Source organism: Branchiostoma lanceolatum, chromosome 14 (assembly GCF_035083965.1).
Source record: "Branchiostoma lanceolatum isolate klBraLanc5 chromosome 14, klBraLanc5.hap2, whole genome shotgun sequence".
Taxonomy (NCBI): domain Eukaryota; kingdom Metazoa; phylum Chordata; class Leptocardii; order Amphioxiformes; family Branchiostomatidae; genus Branchiostoma; species Branchiostoma lanceolatum.
The window spans coordinates 823,681-841,621 of record NC_089735.1 but is presented as its reverse complement, the minus strand read 5'-3'; the positions used below and the strand labels follow the sequence as shown (position 1 = coordinate 841,621).

The window sequence follows — 17,941 nt, the reverse complement described above, 5'->3', positions numbered from 1 at the left end:
TCAACCAACGGCCTGGCGTACTGACCGCGCGGCCTACGATCCGAGCTCCTCTCTTCGTTAGCGTCAGCCAATCAGATGCCCCCCCCCCCCTTCTGTTATTGGGTGAGGGCATCAGCCAATCACATCGCCTTCTACGGTTAAGAGGCCATGTGATTGGCTAATAACTTTTCCTCCAGCAACAGAAGAAGGGTCTGATTGGTTCCCAGGTGGCCAACGCTGACGCAGTGAGAAGGACAGGTCGCAGGCCGGTATGCCAGGGTTGTTGCTTGACGTTTACAAGCCGCGGACCTGGCATTAGACGATTTTTCTTCCCGGGCCCCACCTTCCTTTGGCAGACAGACGACCCCGGCCACCTCCTGTCTGTCGCAGTCGTGCTTTCCCCAGTCGCTATGGAGACACTCCATCAGCGTCGCCTCGTTCCCAGTGCAATTCACGTCGTCCATCAGGAAATCCTTGCGCCCGTCCCCAAACCGCGAGGCCTTGGCCTCCATTTTGGATCCACTGTGGAGAGAGGATATAGCTTCCTTTTATATCTATCTATTTAAATTCATCGATATACATGTATCTAATACCTGCCTACTGCCTGTGTGCACTGGCCAGAGACTGCCCCCTTGCTTTCCAGGTGGATCCTCCAAAAAGTCCTGTCCCTTGCCCTAGCCTCTGCTTCCCGAATGTTTAACCCAGTATTTTTCACAATGCCTCACTATCTAATACATCTATAGAAATATGTGTACAAAGAAACAGTCACTCAAGCATCTGTCTATCGTCAGTGACTTTCGTCAGACAGGGGAACCTAACCGTTACGCCAACACAACGCCACAGGCTACAGTCTGTTGCTGCTTACTTCGCGAAGCCCATCATTTTGCAGACGATATCGGCGGCCTTCTTGTCCCAATTGTCGTCGCAGATGACGCCCCAGTTCCCGCCCTTCGGTCGCAGCTCAACCCGGCCTCGGTTTGGCGCCAGCCCGCCATTCAACCTGGAACAAGTGACGTCATGAGTAACTCAACGATTCCGAATTTTTATGATTTTCTGCTGAATTTGGATTTTGCTATTTTCCATGCGGTTTTAGTACTGGTTGCCTTTAGAATTCACATTCAGAGTCCATTTAGAGTCCACTCCTTTATGTCATCTCCCCATCTCCAGCATTCACATTTTAACCCATGTATTTCCCCCGGTAATCCACCATCTTAATAAACACTCTCTTCTAGCTCTCTTCTAGTTATCATAATAAACGTAGAAATGGATACAAACTACAACTGGGCGGAAGAATCATAATGTAACAGACCTACCTAGTGATAAAAAGCATGATATAAACGCTGACCTCATTTCCCAGGCCTCAGCTCTCGCCAACGTCCCGGTCAGGATGTTGTTTATCTTCGTCTTGCTAGGCGGCGTTGCAGCGCTGCGTCTTCTCTTCGCGCCCGTCGCTTCCGCCTCCATCAGACGAAGTCTCATTTCGTCCAGCTCGCCGCTCAGGTCGCGTATCAACTTCTTCTTGTCGCCCAGGTCTTGTCTGCACTCTCGGAAGGACGTTCTGCACGTTCTCTGGGACGCCTCATCTGAGCAGTCACAGAATCATACACTTTCGTTAATACTTAACTTCCCGGATGCTGAGGTAGCCGTTTATTTGGCACACTATTTGTACTGATTTTGAGGTTTCGGCTGAATTCAAGGGAGAAGGTTAAGATATTCTATGATGATCTAGTTACTTTATTTCAGTCTTGCTGGTGATCAAGTTTAGGACGCTTCGATGGATTACGTCTCATAACTTCCGCACTTCATTTATTCAGTCATCGCAATGCATTCATTCATTCATTCATTCATTCATTCATTCATTCATTCATTCATTTAATCATTTCATAATTCCTTCCTTCAACCTGATACAGGCCATCTTCTCGGCTCCAGGGCCAACGTGCCCCAAAGGGAATTTTACCCCTCTCAGGGTCTAACTCAAGAGGGCCTGTTCCCCTGGAGGCATGTTGGCCATAGCCTCGAGGCCAGACTGCTTCCAGGGCCTACACAGGTCAGCTTCTAGGCTCCGCGGCCAACATGCCCCAAGGAGCTTCTACAGGTCCCCTGAGTGAGACTCCGTGGGCGGGAAACATCGGGCTCTGGTGCCAACTCTGGGAGCGGGACATGTAGGCTTCTCCCCAAGCCGAAGTAATAGATAGATCCCGAGATCTGGGTAACTATGTGGATTTGGTACTGCTCCGCCCACCCGAGGAGTTGTTGGTTCCCGAGGGCGATTATTGCCTTGAGCGGCTACAGTCCCATTTCCAATCAGGGGCCCGACCGGGCTGTTTATGAAAACGAAAAATTACAAATGCAAATCAAGGAAAACACAATATTGGTAAGGAGTAATTCCCTTACGTTTGTGTCCTTTATATTGTCTTTCATATCCTATTTTTCGTTCCCACAAGCTGCCCGACCGGGCCCTGCTTTGGCAATGCACCCCGACCAATCGAATCACGTGAATCGCATTGAAACTCAGATTCGTATCAGTCATTTCCCGACAAATCGCTTTCTAACGTTTTCAGATGGACAATTTTGGCACTTTGGAAGTGATTGAAAGTGACTGCGATTTAACGTCTAGTTTCTACAACTTTTGTCTAAACGTTAAATCGCGGTCACTTTCAATCACTTCCAAAGTGCCAAAATTGTCCATCTGAAAACATCTTTGGAAAGCTGACACCCTTCACCATCTCACTGTCGAGTTTGATTGGTCAGATGTAGTCGTTAACGCAAGTTAGAAAGCGATTTGTCGGGAACTGGCTGATACGAATCTCAATGCGATACGAGTTTCAATGCGATTCGCGTGATTCGATTGGTCGGGGTGCAATGGGAGTGCCGGACCGTAGCACGAGCAGGTCTGGCACCAGGATATTTGGCTCTGGAGCCGTGGAGCTGACCTGTGCAGGCCCCGGGATCAGTCTGACACGCAGGGGAAGACACCACGTGGAGGAGGTTCGCGAGCCTGCGGAGGCCGAGCGGTACGAAAGACCAAAACGACAATTCTAGACAGCTTCCTACACTCAATTCTTCACGGGCGCGGAGTGGTTGGAATTCTACCGCGGCACGTAAGGAAATGTATCGCGGACCGGTTGGAGTCATGCCTCGGACCGGTTGGAATCATGCCTCGGACCGGTAAGAATTGAGTTGAGGAAGCTGTCTAGAATTGTCGTTTTGGTCTTTCATAGAGCGGAGTGAACTTTTGACTGCGCCGCGTGCCGAGAGCGGCGATCCGGGCGGCGGCTTTCATGCCAGCTGCCCCGGGCAGGGACAGAGCCGGGCCGGCTCACAGGCCGCCTGCCAAGCCCGCGCTGGAACCGCCACAGTTTTGTCTTGGTCAAATTGAGCGAGACGCGACAGTAGGGGAGCATGTGCGCCGATTCATTTGTTGCCAACTTCACGGTTTTAGTGGCTACCTCGCTCCGGAGCTTATAATTAGGACAGGCTTTAGTTTTATGTGACGACAGTTGCGACGGGTCGTTACAGAACTCCTTTTAGAGAGCTTCATTTACAACAAAAGCTGATTTCAGTTAAACCGCGGTGAAAGTCTTTAAAGGACTCAACCGAGGAGCCAATGACTTTAGAACGGTGAGGCTACTGATCGAGCTAGCAAACTCCGATACGAGCTAAGTACTAGAACGATGAGGCTACTGATGGCGAGCTAGCAAACTCTGGTACGAGCTAAGTACTAGAACGGTGAGTCTAGTGATGGCGAGCTAGCAAACTCCGGTACGAGATAAGTACTAGAACGGTGAGTCTAGTGATGGCGAGCTAGCAAACTCCTGTACGAGCTAAGTACTAGAACGGTGAGTCTAGTGATGGCGAGCTAGCAAACTCCGGTACGAGCTAAGTACTAGAACGGTGAGTCTAGTGATGGCGAGCTAGCAAACTCCGGTACGATCTAAGTACTAGAACGGTGAGGCTACTGATCGAGCTAGCAAACTCCGGTACGAGCTAAGTACTAGAACGGTGAGGCTACTGATGGCAAGCTAGCAAACTCTGGTACGAGCTAAGTACTAGAACGGTGAGTCTAGTGATGGCGAGCTAGCAAACTCCGGTAAGAGATAAGTACTAGAACGGTGAGTCTAGTGATGGCGAGCTAGCAAACTCCGGTACGAGATAAGTACTAGAACGGTGAGTCTGGTGATGGCGAGCTAGCAAACTCCGGTACGAGCTAAGTACTAGAACGGTGAGTCTAGTGATGGCGAGCTAGCAAACTCCGGTACGATCTAAGTACTAGAACGGTGAGGCTACTGATGGCGAGCTAGCAAACTCCGGTACGAGCTAAGTACTAGAACGGTGAGTCTAGTGATGGCGAGCTAGCAAACTCCGGTACGATCTAAGTACTAGAACGGTGAGGCTACTGATGGCGAGCTAGCAAACTCCGGTACGAGCTAAGTACTAGAACGGTGAGTCTAGTGATGGCGAGCTAGCAAACTCCGGTACGAGCTAAGTACTAGAACGGTGAGTCTAGTGATGACGAGCTAGCAAACTCCGGTACGAGTTAAGTACTAGAACGGTGAGGCTACTGATGGCGAGCTAGCAAACTCCGGTACGAGATAAGTACTAGAACGGTGAGTCTAGTGATGGCGAGCTAGCAAACTCTGGTACGAGCTAAGTACTAGAACGGTGAGTCTAGTGATGGCGAGCTAGCAAACTCCTGTACGAGCTAAGTACTAGAACGGTGAGGCTACTGATGGCGAGCTAGCAAACCGTGTCCCGGCCCGTACGATCTAAGTACTAGAACGGTGAGTCTGGTGATGGCGAGCTAGCAAACTCCGGTACGATCTAGGTACTAGAACGGTGAGGCTACTGATGGCGAGCTAGCAAACTCCTGTACGAGCTAGGTACTAGAACGGTGAGTCTAGTGATGGCGAGCTAGCAAACTCCGGTACGAGCTAAGTACTAGAACGGTGAGTCTAGTGATGGCGAGCTAGCAAACTCCGGTACGAGCTAAGTACTAGAACGGTGAGTCTAGTGATGGCGAGCTAGCAAACTCCGGTACGATCTAAGTACTAGAACGGTGAGTCTAGTGATGGCGAGCTAGCAAACTCCGGTACGATCTAAGTACTAGAACGGTGAGTCTACTGATGGCGAGCTAGCAAACTCCGGTACGATCTAGGTACTAGAACGGTGAGGCTACTGATGGCGAGCTAGCAAACTCTGGTACGAGCTAGGTACTAGAACGGTGAGTCTAGTGATGGCGAGCTAGCAAACTCCGGTACGAGCTAAGTACTAGAACGGTGAGTCTAGTGATGGCGAGCTAGCAAACTCCGGTACGATCTAAGTACTAGAACGGTGAGTCTAGTGATGGCGAGCTAGCAAACTCCGGTACGATCTAAGTACTAGAACGGTGAGTCTACTGATGGCGAGCTAGCAAACTCCGGTACGATCTAAGTACTAGAACGGTGAGGCTACTGATGGCGAGCTAGCAAACTCTGGTACGAGCTAAGTACTAGAACGGTGAGTCTAGTGATGGCGAGCTAGCAAACTCCGGTACGAGCTAAGTACTAGAACGGTGAGGCTACTGATGGCGAGCTAGCAAACTCCGGTACGAGCTAAGTACTAGAACGGTGAGTCTAGTGATGGCGAGCTAGCAAACTCCGGTACGAGCTTGGTACTAGATTTCATATAGCCATCGGCAATACAGACCGGGAAGCACACCTACTTTTCTACGTACTCAAAGTGTGGCTCTCAATGAACATCACTGTACCACATTCGGAACAACCCCAACTAGTTGCACGCGAATCAGGGACCAAGGACCTGTCTGGGATGCGAACCCACGACCCTGTGGTCCAGAAGGTCGGTAATGATCACACATCAATCAACCACGCCGAACAGACTTTCCCTCTTATGCTAGGGTCACATTTCCAATCCGAGGCCCGGCCGGGCAGTCTTTGGGAACGAAAATTATGATATAAAAAGACATCCAAAACACAAAACGTACGCAAAATTATCTAAGAGGATAGCTTGTGCAAATTTATTGACATACACTTTGATTTTTCGTTTCCGCAGACAGCCCGACCGGGCCCCGGTTAGGAAATGTGACCCTAGGATAACACGACTCCCTTGCCCTTGGATGACCGCGTCTGTGCTCACACCAGGGGTGACCATTCTCCGCCATTACTCACCTTTCCTCCTGCACTCACTATGTGCGAGCTCCTCTTCACCAGGCATGCGCAGTCAATACCTTCCGTGCAACAACCTAACCTCTGTCGACCGGGAACATTCGTCACCGGAGTTACGTCTGTCACCATGGCAACAGACCGGCGTCACATCCGTCACCATGGCAACACACCGGCGTCACGTCCGTCACCATGGCAACACACCGGCGTTTACGCCTGTCGCCATGGCAACAGACTGGTGTTACACCTGTCGCCATGGTAACACCGGCACATTTGGAGAAGAAGGAGAGCGCTTGTGGTTCTAACGTACATTTGATCTCTGCGAACCATCTCTCATTTTTAGTCTTTTTATGTTTAGTAGAAGCATGTGACGCTTACATGGTCTTGTAATATCCTGACATACGAGAAATGTCTCGACCGTTAAAGAAGCGGAGAAGAGACATCCCTTCAGCTGGCTGGTGCGACCGCAAGGACCACCTCGCTACCCGCTACGTCTGAGGGCCCTGTCACACTTGTGCGTATATACAAGTGCGCATGAGTTGTGCATTAACATGTTTTTGGTTTAGGTTAAGTTTGCAGCCGAAGAAGTCATTCCTTTGGTTCGATAACTAGGCTGCACAACGGTGGTCAAAGTAGAAAACAACTTCTTCCCCGCAAACCTTATTTAAAACAAAGAAATGTAAATGCGCAACCCACGCGCACTTGGATATACGCAAAAGTGTGACAGGGCCCTGACGTCAGTGCCCAGGATATCTTTGTTTTATTCTGGACATGCAGATTACATTAACGTCATTGAAAGTTGCCAGTCTACTCGCTCAAGACGACAGCTACTTAAGGTTGAGCCATGATGGCCTGGGATAACCCCGTGGGGTTTTAAGAGGATTACAACTATTCCTGTGTCACGACCTTGACCACAGGCCCGTGCCCTTGACCCCACTCCCCGGCACGCGTCCTGCAGACCGAGGTCCCACGCGACCTCCGCCGCGTGTGACTCTCACGGGTCAGCGAACTGGAGACGCGAAGCCCACGCGAGAGCGCGATCAGCAGGCACGTGGACCGGTCCGAGTCTGTTGTGTGCAACATAAACACTGGTCGCTTTGAGTTTGGAAGGACACTGCACATTCGTGAACTCAGATAAACTTTTGAACTCAGACATATCCAACCCGTGTGATGGTAGCCTGGAATCCAGACCTATTATAGCTCCCGAGTCTCTCTCCGCAAGACTCGGGAGCTATAATAGGTCTGGATTCCAGGCTAGTGTGATGGAAATACAGACATCACTACATCAATATGCCAGAACTGTGCGACAATTCTCTCGGTTGACCGTAGCTAAGGGTTCGTTCACGCTTGTGCGTATATCCAAGTCTGCATAAGGTGCGCATTGACATTGTTTAGTTTAGGTAAAGTTTGTGGGGAAGAAATTGTTTTCTACTTTGACCCACCGTTGTGCAGCTTGGTTATCGAACCGAAAAAAATTACCTCTTCGGACGCAAACGTAACCTAAACCAAAAAATTGTTAACATGCAACTCATGCGGACTTGGATATACGCACAAGATGTACTTGTGGAGGATGTAAGAATGCGGTGTAAGTATCACAGAACCCACCTTGTCTGTAGATCTGCCCTCTGAAGGCGGCAGGGATCCGTAAGCTGTTGGCATAACGGGTGTGTACCGCCGCCCAAGGCTGGGGAGAAAGAACAAAAACGTCTTCAGGTGCTACACAAACGTCTTCAGGTGTTAGATAAACGTCTTCAGGTGTTACACAAACGTCTTGTGGTGTTACACAAAGGTCTTCAGGTGTCAACCAAACGTCTTCAGGTGTTACAGAAACGTCTTCAGGTGTTACATAAACGTCTTTAGGTGTTACATAAACGTCTTCAGGTGTTACACAAACGTCTTCAGGTGTTACACAAACGTCTTCAGGTGTTACACAAACGTGTTCATCTGTTTGAGTCTGTTGCAAAATGATTGGCCGGCCTTGTGATGCAACATAATGCAATGCATTCTTAATACAAATTTACACAGAATTTTTGTACATTTTGATACATTTTGTTTCAGTTATTAATCACACTGTGCATAGATATCCTTTCCGAGGTGAGCTCACATTCATTTCATTCTGTTCCTTTAGCGAAATCATATACTTTTGAGTCGAGTTTTGACTCTTGCTACACCGGAGAACGTGCATCGTCAAAGAAATCGTTCTTCTGGATATCCGACGTGTCGTGTTTTGACCTTTCTCAAATGTCAAGGTCGCGGCACTTCAAAGGGCCCCGCACAGGGGAGCCCGGCTACACCTACGCAAGAATTACCCACAAATCCACGCGCCCCATTAGCGCTGTGACCTTCAGACATTCTCGCTGTTGGCGGCGACATCAAAGCAGATGTCTGAAGTCAAGGTCACGGATAACAGGATCATCTTTGTCAGGAGGACGGCAAGGTGAGGAGTAAGCGAAACCTCATGCGCCGTGACAATCAACTCCGCTCCAAGCAGATGGGATGGGATTTGGCTTTACTAATTGGCTCTTTTGGTACGTCTATAAGTAATTTTGGGGTAGAAAACATCTGTTTATTTACTAAATGTGTAATGGATAACCACTGCAAAAAATACTACCTAAAGACTCAAGGAAACAAAGTGAATCACAACCCCCCTCTGTGTGTGTGTGTATGTGTGTGTGTGTGTGTGTGTGTGTATGTGTGTGTGTGTGTGTGTGTGTGTGTGTATGTGTGTGTGTGTGTGTGTGTGTTTGTGTGTGTGTTTGTGTGTGTGTGTATGTGCGCGCGCGAGCGCGCGTGTGTGTGAGTGTGTGTGTGTGTGTGTGTGTGTGTGTGTGTGTGTGTGTATGTGTGTGCATGTATGTGTGTGTGTGTGTGCGTGAGTGTGTGCGTATGTGTGGGCTGGCAGCCCTGGAGCAAATTTCTCTACTGTAGCAAGTGGAGAGAATCAATGAGTTTCAAACCACCAAAAGAGCCCACCCTGGTCGGTCACCTACCCCGGTATCTCTCACACGTGGCAATTTGCACGACTTGTTGTGTACTAAGTGGTGCTCAGGACCATCGTTATAGCTGTTAAGGACCGACGTCAGTCACCCGGACCACGCCTCATGGAACCGATTCAGGCGAGCGCCGGGGGCGAACAGGCCGGCGGTGTCACCTAGTTCTCGTGTCAGGAACACCAAACGTACACTTAAGCAACATCAGAAGCTTGTTACGGGTTTAACCACTCCGCAAGCGAGCGCCGGGGGCGAACAGGCCGGCGGTGTTACCTAGTTCTCGTGTCAGGAACACCAAACGTATACTCAAGCCACATCAGAAGCTTGTTACAGTTTTAACCACTCCGCAAAACACGGTCACAGTTACTAAGTGAGACGCTCTCATCCACCCCTTAATAGTTTAACCGTGTGGTTGACCGCAAGTTGTGGGTGCACAGAACATCTGGCAACCAGTGTTCTCCGACCGTCCGAATGATGGTTATACAGGCAATATACAGATACAGATTGGGGTAAGTTCGAAGCCAGCCTATAGCTTGCCGTAAGTTGGACCATCTTTTAGATGTGACTCCCGAAAGTCAAAGGGGACCAACCACCCAGACTGGTAAACATGGGCTTGCTGTTATCTGTACGTGGCACTGTTAAAAAAAAGTTACAGATGAAGCCACTTAATTGCACCTCGGATAAACGCACCTTCCATTTAATTGCACCGAATCCCAATATCCAAAACCGGTTCCCATTCACTGCATTGTTAGTGACTCCGCATATCTGCACCGCGCATGGTCACCAATGCCGGATAACTGCACCAATTTTTTTCAAAAATCCTCGACAAGTTAACTGAAAAGGTGCGCTAAAATCGGCAAACGCGGTACAAATGAGCCGATACCTGCCGGTGTAAAGGCGCAAGACCGCCAATATGTTTAAAACTGTTTTGAGTAACAAAAGGAGGCGGTCTCCATTGACAGTTACGTTGATAGGAATCGTATGGGAGGTCCCGGGCGGGTCACCTGTAATCAGTAACCAAGTTTTAGTTTCAATTCCTAGTTTCATGGCGGTACATGATTTACGTAAATCGACAACTGCACTCTACGTAATGTTACACAGAAACTATTATCCCATGAGTGGCATGACGATGTTTCAGAATGCCTCCCCTGTAACATTACGTGTGTTGTAATGCGGTAGATCGCATGGAAAAATGAAAGAATGCAAAATCTTTTAAAACAGGTTCGTAGTCATTTCTCTATTTTCAGCAAAGGGTCAATAAAGTTAATAATAAGTTAATAACTGAATAATTTCGTCTGTTTTCTTTGTGCTAGTGTTTCTGACTAACAATACACCCCCTCGTCCATGGTGGTGCGGTCCAGCTGGGCATTTCGCATAATTGCACCAGCCGGATAATTGCACCAAAAACGCTGACAAATGGGTAGTGCAGTTAAGCGGATTCTACTGTTCTACTGTATTAGAAAATGAGTGCAATGCAACATTGTCGTTGTCTGTCCAAAAGCAAAATATTTTTAAAAAATGGGACAAAAATTCACGATGGAAAGTGGGGAGGGATGCGACCTTGACTGTGGGTGGGGAGGGGGGCGCCCTTGTCCTGTCAGAACGAACGCCCTGTCCTTGGCGGGGTCGGCGTGTGCTTGACACGGTCATCAGTCACCTGTTGACCTACCTACAGGCCAGCCTGAGGTCATTGGCCACCTTCCGGTCAACAGAGGTCAGACAATAACGGCAACAGAGATGCACTAAGTAACTGCACAAACTTTCTGCAACTTATAACATAGTACACTGTTATCTAAATAACATGACGTCACATAAGCCTTAGGTTTCTCATTCCTCATTAGGGATGCCCTCTCAGATCAGATGTGACGCAAAGCTTAATTAGGGCCCATGTCTGAGGAGGGCCACTAGTGCACACCTTAAAGATTATGGCATCGTGTTGACGTAGTGGTTTGGTTTTCTGAGGCCCTGGGTTAGAATCCCCTGACATGCCAATGATGATGCGGCCTTGAAAAAGGCACTTTGTGAATGCATGGCTTTCCTCTCTCCACCAAGTGTAAAACTGGGTATCTACATTCGGTTGGGGAGGTAACAGGTGCTGGCGGGAAGCGGAGCTTGGGTAGCGGACTAAAGCTAAGAAGGCTGGACACCAGGCTAGGAATGATCTCCGCCTTCCAATACCGTGCCGTACACACAGTGAATAACACCTTACTGCCCCTAAGGCCTCAAAAAGGCTATGGGACTAGCCTCCTTCGCATACTTCCTATAACGACGTCGTATATATTGGTGTGGGGGGAGGGGGGGTCAAGGTTCTCTAATGCCGGTAAGGGTGTGGCCGAGGGACGACCGCCGTTCCCTCTCCCTGCATTTACAGGTACACAACTAACTTGACATGAGATGACCCGAACTTCACTCTAGAGAGGGCGTTACTGCCATGGCGTCTTCTCACCCCTCCGCTAATTATATCCCCGCTGGGAGAATAAATAGCCACGGTTAATGTCGGCGGTGACGTCAGTGCAGGTGTCGGGTTTCCCTCGGCCCGATCTGCCGAGCACAGACAGTAGAAACGGTGACGTGCCTTCCACTCCGCACTGCTGTAGCCATGAAGCAAGGGATGTTTTTTATTTTATTTATCTGTTCGTTCGTTTGATGTTTATTTGTTTATTTATATATAGCCTCAAATCCCTCACTCATTCAGCATTGTCCCTCAAGACCCTGCTGATGCTAGGGTCACATTTCCTAACCGGGGCCCGGCCGGGCAGCTTGTGGGAACGAAAACTATGACATAAAAGACAACAAAACGCACAAAACTTTTGAAAAATTATTCCTTACCATACATTATGTATAGTCTTGATATGCGTCTTTTATTCTTTGTTTTCTCAAACAGCCTGGCCGGGCCCCGGATTGGAAATGGGACCGAAGCATTATGCTTCGGTCCCATTTCCAATCCGGGGCCCGGTCGGGCTGTTAGCGAAAACGAAAAATAGAAAATTCATATCAACAAAATACACAATATATAGTTGCGAGTAATTTTTCTTTCCTTTTGTGTCTTTTGTTGTCTTTTATGTAATAATTTTCGTTCCCACAAGCTGCCCGGCCGGGCCCCCGACTGGAAATGGGACCGAAGCATCAAGCGATTCGATACATGTATCAATCCCATTATGTTACTAGTGAGAATTGGGGCAAAGACTGTTGTAAGGGCAATCGTCCAATCGAAGGTATTTAAACTCGCTTTTGTAAAAAAACTATTCTCGGCGTGCACAGGAATTCATCACGGTAACTCGGCTGCATGTAGAGCAGAACTTGGAGTTTACCCTACACTGTTGAGCACCTGTTGGCACCTGAGTCAAGTGAGGAAATTGGTGTAAAATGCCTTTCTTAAGGGCACAAGATCGCCGGCATGTCATGACGTCAGGGGATTGGAATCCAGGAACTCTCATTTGTTCAACCTTCCTTAGTTCATACTCGAGGCAACTTTTTTTGCAAAACTTTTTTTTCGCATGCACGTTCGCATCAATTTTGGGGTTCCCAGAGGATGGCATCCATATGATCGAATCAGCATGGCCTAACCGCACTATTAACACCAGCAGACACGTGTTACATAAGTCAACTGACACCATCCAAGCACCATCAGGACCTTAACCGCAAACATTCTAACAGCTATGCTTCCCATAACCCCCGTCGCATTGTTGCAATTTCTGGGACGACCTCTCTTGCAACGCCGCATCCCAGACGATTAGCACACGTCCATAAGACCTGCACCGGAGACGGGGTCTCAGTCTATGATATGATTGCAAGTGATGCACGATGTCTTACGATTTTACTTTTCTGTCGTATCGCTGCCGTAATAGATCGTACCGACCCGTACGTTTTTCGTGAGTGTTGTACAGATGAATTCCAGTAAGTATAGCCCTGCCACAGCTACTTGGTCAAGACTCACCTAGTTTCACTTTTTAGATACATTTTATGGATTCTACATAAATCATTTGGCTAGTATTTCACACGTCTTTGGGCGTCTTCTCAGTGGTACGTATTTGATTCTCTGAGGGAAAAGACGTCTAGAACAGTGTAAACGCACACGTGTGAACCAAGCCGACTCCACACACATGCTGGCAGATCGGTGCACGGGTTTGAGGGAGAACAGGTGGCGGGCTGATCGCGTGTGTGGGGCGCGGGGAACGCCGCGACCCCGGGCCGGGCACAAGCCCACGGGCACGACCGGGCAACCGCAGCGGGAGCCACACGTCATTCCCGCGGGAGCCACACGTCATGGCACCGCCGGGCCGGGCACAAACCCACGGGCACGACCGGGCAACCGCAGCGGGAGCCACACGTCATGGCACCGCCGGGCCGGGCACAAACCCACGGGCACGACCGGGCAACCGCAGCGGGCAACCGCAGCGGGCGCCGCACGTCATTCCCGCGGGAGTCACACGTCATGGCACCGCCGGGCCGGGCACAAACCCACGGGCACGACCTGGTAACCGTAGCGGGCGCCGCACGTCATTCCCGCGGGAGCCACACGTCATGGCACCGCCGGGCCGGGCACAAACCCACGGGCACGACCGGGCAACCGCAGCGGGAGCCACACGTCATGGCACCGCCGGGCCGGGCACAAACCCACGGGCACGACCGGGCAACCGCAGCGGGCGCCGCACGTCATTCCCGCGGGAGCCACACGTCAAGGCACCGCCGGGCCGGGCACAAACCCACGGGCACGACCTGGTAAACCGCAGCGGGAGCCGCATGTCGAGGCACCGCCCGGGTCTACCGCAGGCTGTAACCCCTGTCACACATAGCCCCTGTCACACATAGCCCCTGTCACACATAGCAGACAAAGGCCCCCGACCTTCTCCAGACTATGGTTGGGAGTAGTCGTGTGCAATGTCCTCTGTGGTTGGGAGTCAATGGTCGACGAGGTTGTCTACTTTATATTTTGAAACACATCTGCCGCTTGGTTTACACGTGCGTTTACTTCGTTCTAGACGTGTTTTCCCTCTCCAAGGCGTGAAAGTCATATTCTGCTTGAATGCGAGCTGGAACTAGAATTACGATGGATTCCAGGCTACTCCCAACCCAGCGCCGACCTCGGTTGGGAAGTGGTCGGGAGCATCATTACGTTATAAAAGTCACACGTAAGCCGGTTCTGAATAAGAGGCAGGGTTTGTGCTATTATAGCCGAAACTGGGAACATCGGCGGAAGGGTACAAGAGCACACTTACGTGTACCAAGGTACAAGATACTGTAAATGCAGAAATGTTCGCGGTGGTTTTATGTTCGCGGTTTTCGCGGTGAACTTTTAGCGCAAACTTAAAACAATCGCGAAACTTTTTGCCCACCAATGACTGTAGCTCTACTATTGTTTCAAACGCAAACTTAAAACCACCGCGAACATGCCATTTTCTCCCTACGGCGATATAAAAACCACGCGAACTTAAATGCATTTACAGTATTCTGACTTTATGTATGCCCCTGATGACCGAAAAGAGTAGACATTGGCAACATACATGTAGGGTGACTTTATGCGATAATAATTTAGCCTGATCGAGTACCAGCCTCCGTAGTGACCGCTGTCTCAAAAAATCCGTGGTTAGCAAGCGATTTTTTTTGAGCCAGCGGTCACTACGGAGGCTGGTACTCAGGCTAAGAATAATTCGCCAGAGGTGCCAGATGAAAGAGGCGTGGTGACGAGTCTCTACTTTAGCTGACTTTCCCGGGGGCTCTATCTAGAGACACCTCAATTCACATGGAAGACCTTAGTGCGGCCATGGCAGATAGACTGGTGTGGTCGGAAGTTGTGCATGGACTTGCCCCGTCCCCCCCGGGGGTCGACCGATGATGATGATGATGATGTCTCTACTTATTCTTCACCAAACGCGACCGTGTAAGGCCCCTGTCAATAGGTTTTCTGTGACGACAACTTCGGATAGCCGTGAGTGTGTCGTGCTGTTCACGTTTCAGCTGGCTTGTGACGTCATGAGAAAGGTGCTGTATATCCTCGTCGCTCGCGGCTCGGTTTTGTCAACGCTGACTCGATCTTCAAGTCGTCACAGTTCAAGTTTTGTTCACCCATGGACAAATCGGCGACAGGGAAAATATCTGTCTGTATCTGTATAGCCGGTATAACCGCTCTTCGACGTAACTGGTACCAGCTTCGCAGGCACGCGGCGCGACAGCAGCTGGTTATATGTTACACTGAACGGCCTGTCACACCTTTCGCACATCTAACTGCAGCCGTTCTTTCAAGCTATTTAGTAAGGATGCTCCTACAGTATTTGATGACAACCAGTTGAATTCTTCTATGGTTCTCGGAAAATACGAATTTTTGAACAGATCAATCCTTGGTTGTATAAACAATATAAAACGAAAACAAACAAACAAGTAGGTGGGGGAAGCTGCCGTATAAAAGGTATAGACGTTGACTTGTCCGACACTGCGTACGGGTTTCATGCTATTTCGTTCCTGTCAGGGCTGTACTATGTGCTGATGCGCCCGTTTCCCGAAGCTCGGGCACCCCGCCCCCTTTTCCCACATCCCGGCACAGAAGCTCGGGCACCCCGCCCCCTTTTCCCACATCCCGGCACAGAAGCTCGGGCACCCCGCCCCCTTTTCCCGCATCCCGGCACAGAAGCTCGGGCACCCCGCCCCCTTTTCCCGCATCCCGGCACAGAAGCTCGGGCACCCCGCCCCCTTTTCCCGCATCCCGGCACAGAAGCTCGGGCACCCCGCCCCCTTTTCCCGCATCCCGGCACAGAAGCTCGGGCACCCCGCCCCCTTTTCCCGCATCCCGGCACAGAAGCTCGGGCACCCCGCCCCCTTTTCCCGCATCCCGGCACAGAAGCTCGGGCACCCGCCCCCTTTTCCCGCATCCCGGCACAGAAGCTCGGGCACCCCGCCCCCTTTTCCCGCATCCCGGCACAGAAGCTCGGGCACCCCGCCCCCTTTTCCCGCATCCCGGCACAGAAGCTCGGGCACCCCGCCCCCTTTTCCCGCATCCCGGTACAGAAGCTCGGGCACCCCGCCCCCTTTTCCCGCATCCCGGTACAGAAGCTCGGGCACCCCGCCCCCTTTTCCCGCATCCCGGTACAGAAGCTCGGGCACCCCGCCCCCTTTTCCCGCATCCCGGCACAGAAGCTCGGGCACCCCGCCCCCTTTTCCCGCATCCCGGCACAGAAGCTCGGGCACCCCGCCCCCTTTTCCCGCATCCCGGTACAGAAGCTCGGGCACCCCGCCCCCTTTTCCCGCATCCCGGCACGTGCCGACCACGTCGATGAAGGTCAGACATCCAGGTAGTTTGATAGTTACTAAACAACTGGATAGATTTGAAAACGGTCAGACGTTTCAGCCTAGCATCGAGTGCACAAATCCCTGACGAAAGAAACGCCCGAAGGTTTTCAGATATATCCAGTTGGTTTGGGTACTTTTTATGTGGCGTATCCCAGGGGCCGACTCTTTCCACACCCCACAAAACTAGGGAACCAGTCAGGAGGCGAGTTCAACGTCTTCCCACTAGACACTACAAACAGAATGGCACCGTGTGACTACATGGACGTCCGCCAACAACACCGTGTAAACCGATCGTCTCGGCGTTTAGCGGGTATATAAAGCGCCGGTACGTGCGTGCGCCCAAGATCAAGTCAGCCTATATTTGAATCCCGGACCACACGCCGAATTTAAAACACAGGAACTTCCAACAGAACATATATCGTTATGTAGACCAAACTGTCTTCCTTTGCATGTACAGATGTACCTGCCGTTTCATCAAGGGACCTTTTTTTCAAATCGCGAAAGGAAAAAGAACACACATGAACACACATAGGGTTCGCATCACCATTGTCACCTACCTGCGCGTTGACTGCCAATACCTCCCAAGCGACGGCGGCTAGAAAGAGAAGCAAGCGGAAACGTGGTCTGCAAGCGGCCATTTTTCTCCGACTTTTTCGGCGCGGGTCTGCAGCAATAGTGGGGCAGTCTTCAGGACCGGTCGGCGATATAACCCCCTCGCGGTGAACTCAGAACCACGCCCCCTTGCTGGATGATTGACAGGACGTCGGGTTTAAATTTACCGGTGACCTGTCGAGCCAAGGTCAAAATGGCGGACCGAGACGCCATGTTCGAAGCACGCGAACTTGACGGCCTGTTCCGGGCGGAGCGCTTCAGAATGATTTATGGTGATACGGTCACATTTAGGGAGGCAAGCAAGGGCATTTTTTCTTTACTTAAACCAGGTGAAAAGTCACTTGACGAAGTCTCGTTTCATTTTTGTGACAACGGTGGTGCTAGTGAAATTCTTGAACACATTTAGAAAGTGTAATTTCTGCTATGATAAATTTCATCTGGACGGGTTGACATTACGGTGACACCGCGGGGTTTGTACGTCATCGTTTGACCTCAATCTGACCTCATGTCGCCACAAAAGTTTCCTTCCGTTTCGCTTTGAATGGTACAGACAGGTTGGTATTTCAAATCAATCGCTTTTCTCTTTTCCCGCCACTCGGCGGATGGTCCTGGTGCGTTTTGGCACCGCTTCCCTCAGAATCAGACGACACAAATTTTCGCGCCATTGACGTCGTGCTTTTTGGCAGCGCTCGGTTCCAGATCAGACGACAGGGCCGCTTCCCTCAGAATCAGACGACATGAACGACCGACAGGTTTTCGCGCCATTGACGTCGACAGTTACCCCTGTGCTTCTTGGCACCGCTCTGTTCCAGGGCAGACGACATGGCAGAGAGCCCGCGTGACGTCATGCTCTGGGGGACAAATGAGGCCTTGATTCCTGAACTTTGGAATAAACTCCAAACAGAACAAGGAAACTCA

The 17,941-nt window shown here is 50.5% G+C and overlaps 1 protein-coding gene across 1 annotated transcript in view; it reads right to left on the bottom strand.

Moving 5' to 3' along the window:
• LOC136448140 (plasminogen-like) overlaps positions 1–17,196 on the bottom strand; it is a 38,225-nt gene extending 21,029 nt beyond the window's left edge. Inside the window, exons 1-5 of the mRNA XM_066447302.1 lie at positions 16,969–17,196; positions 7,743–7,821; positions 1,325–1,562; positions 845–979; positions 323–501 (exon numbers count right to left, since the gene is read on the bottom strand). Of these exons, the coding sequence (XP_066303399.1) occupies positions 323–501; positions 845–979; positions 1,325–1,562; positions 7,743–7,821; positions 16,969–17,049 (712 nt within the window). The 5' untranslated portion in view covers positions 17,050–17,196. The remainder of the gene's footprint in view (positions 1–322; positions 502–844; positions 980–1,324; positions 1,563–7,742; positions 7,822–16,968) is intronic.
• Between the last annotated feature and the right edge of the window lie 745 nt (positions 17,197–17,941).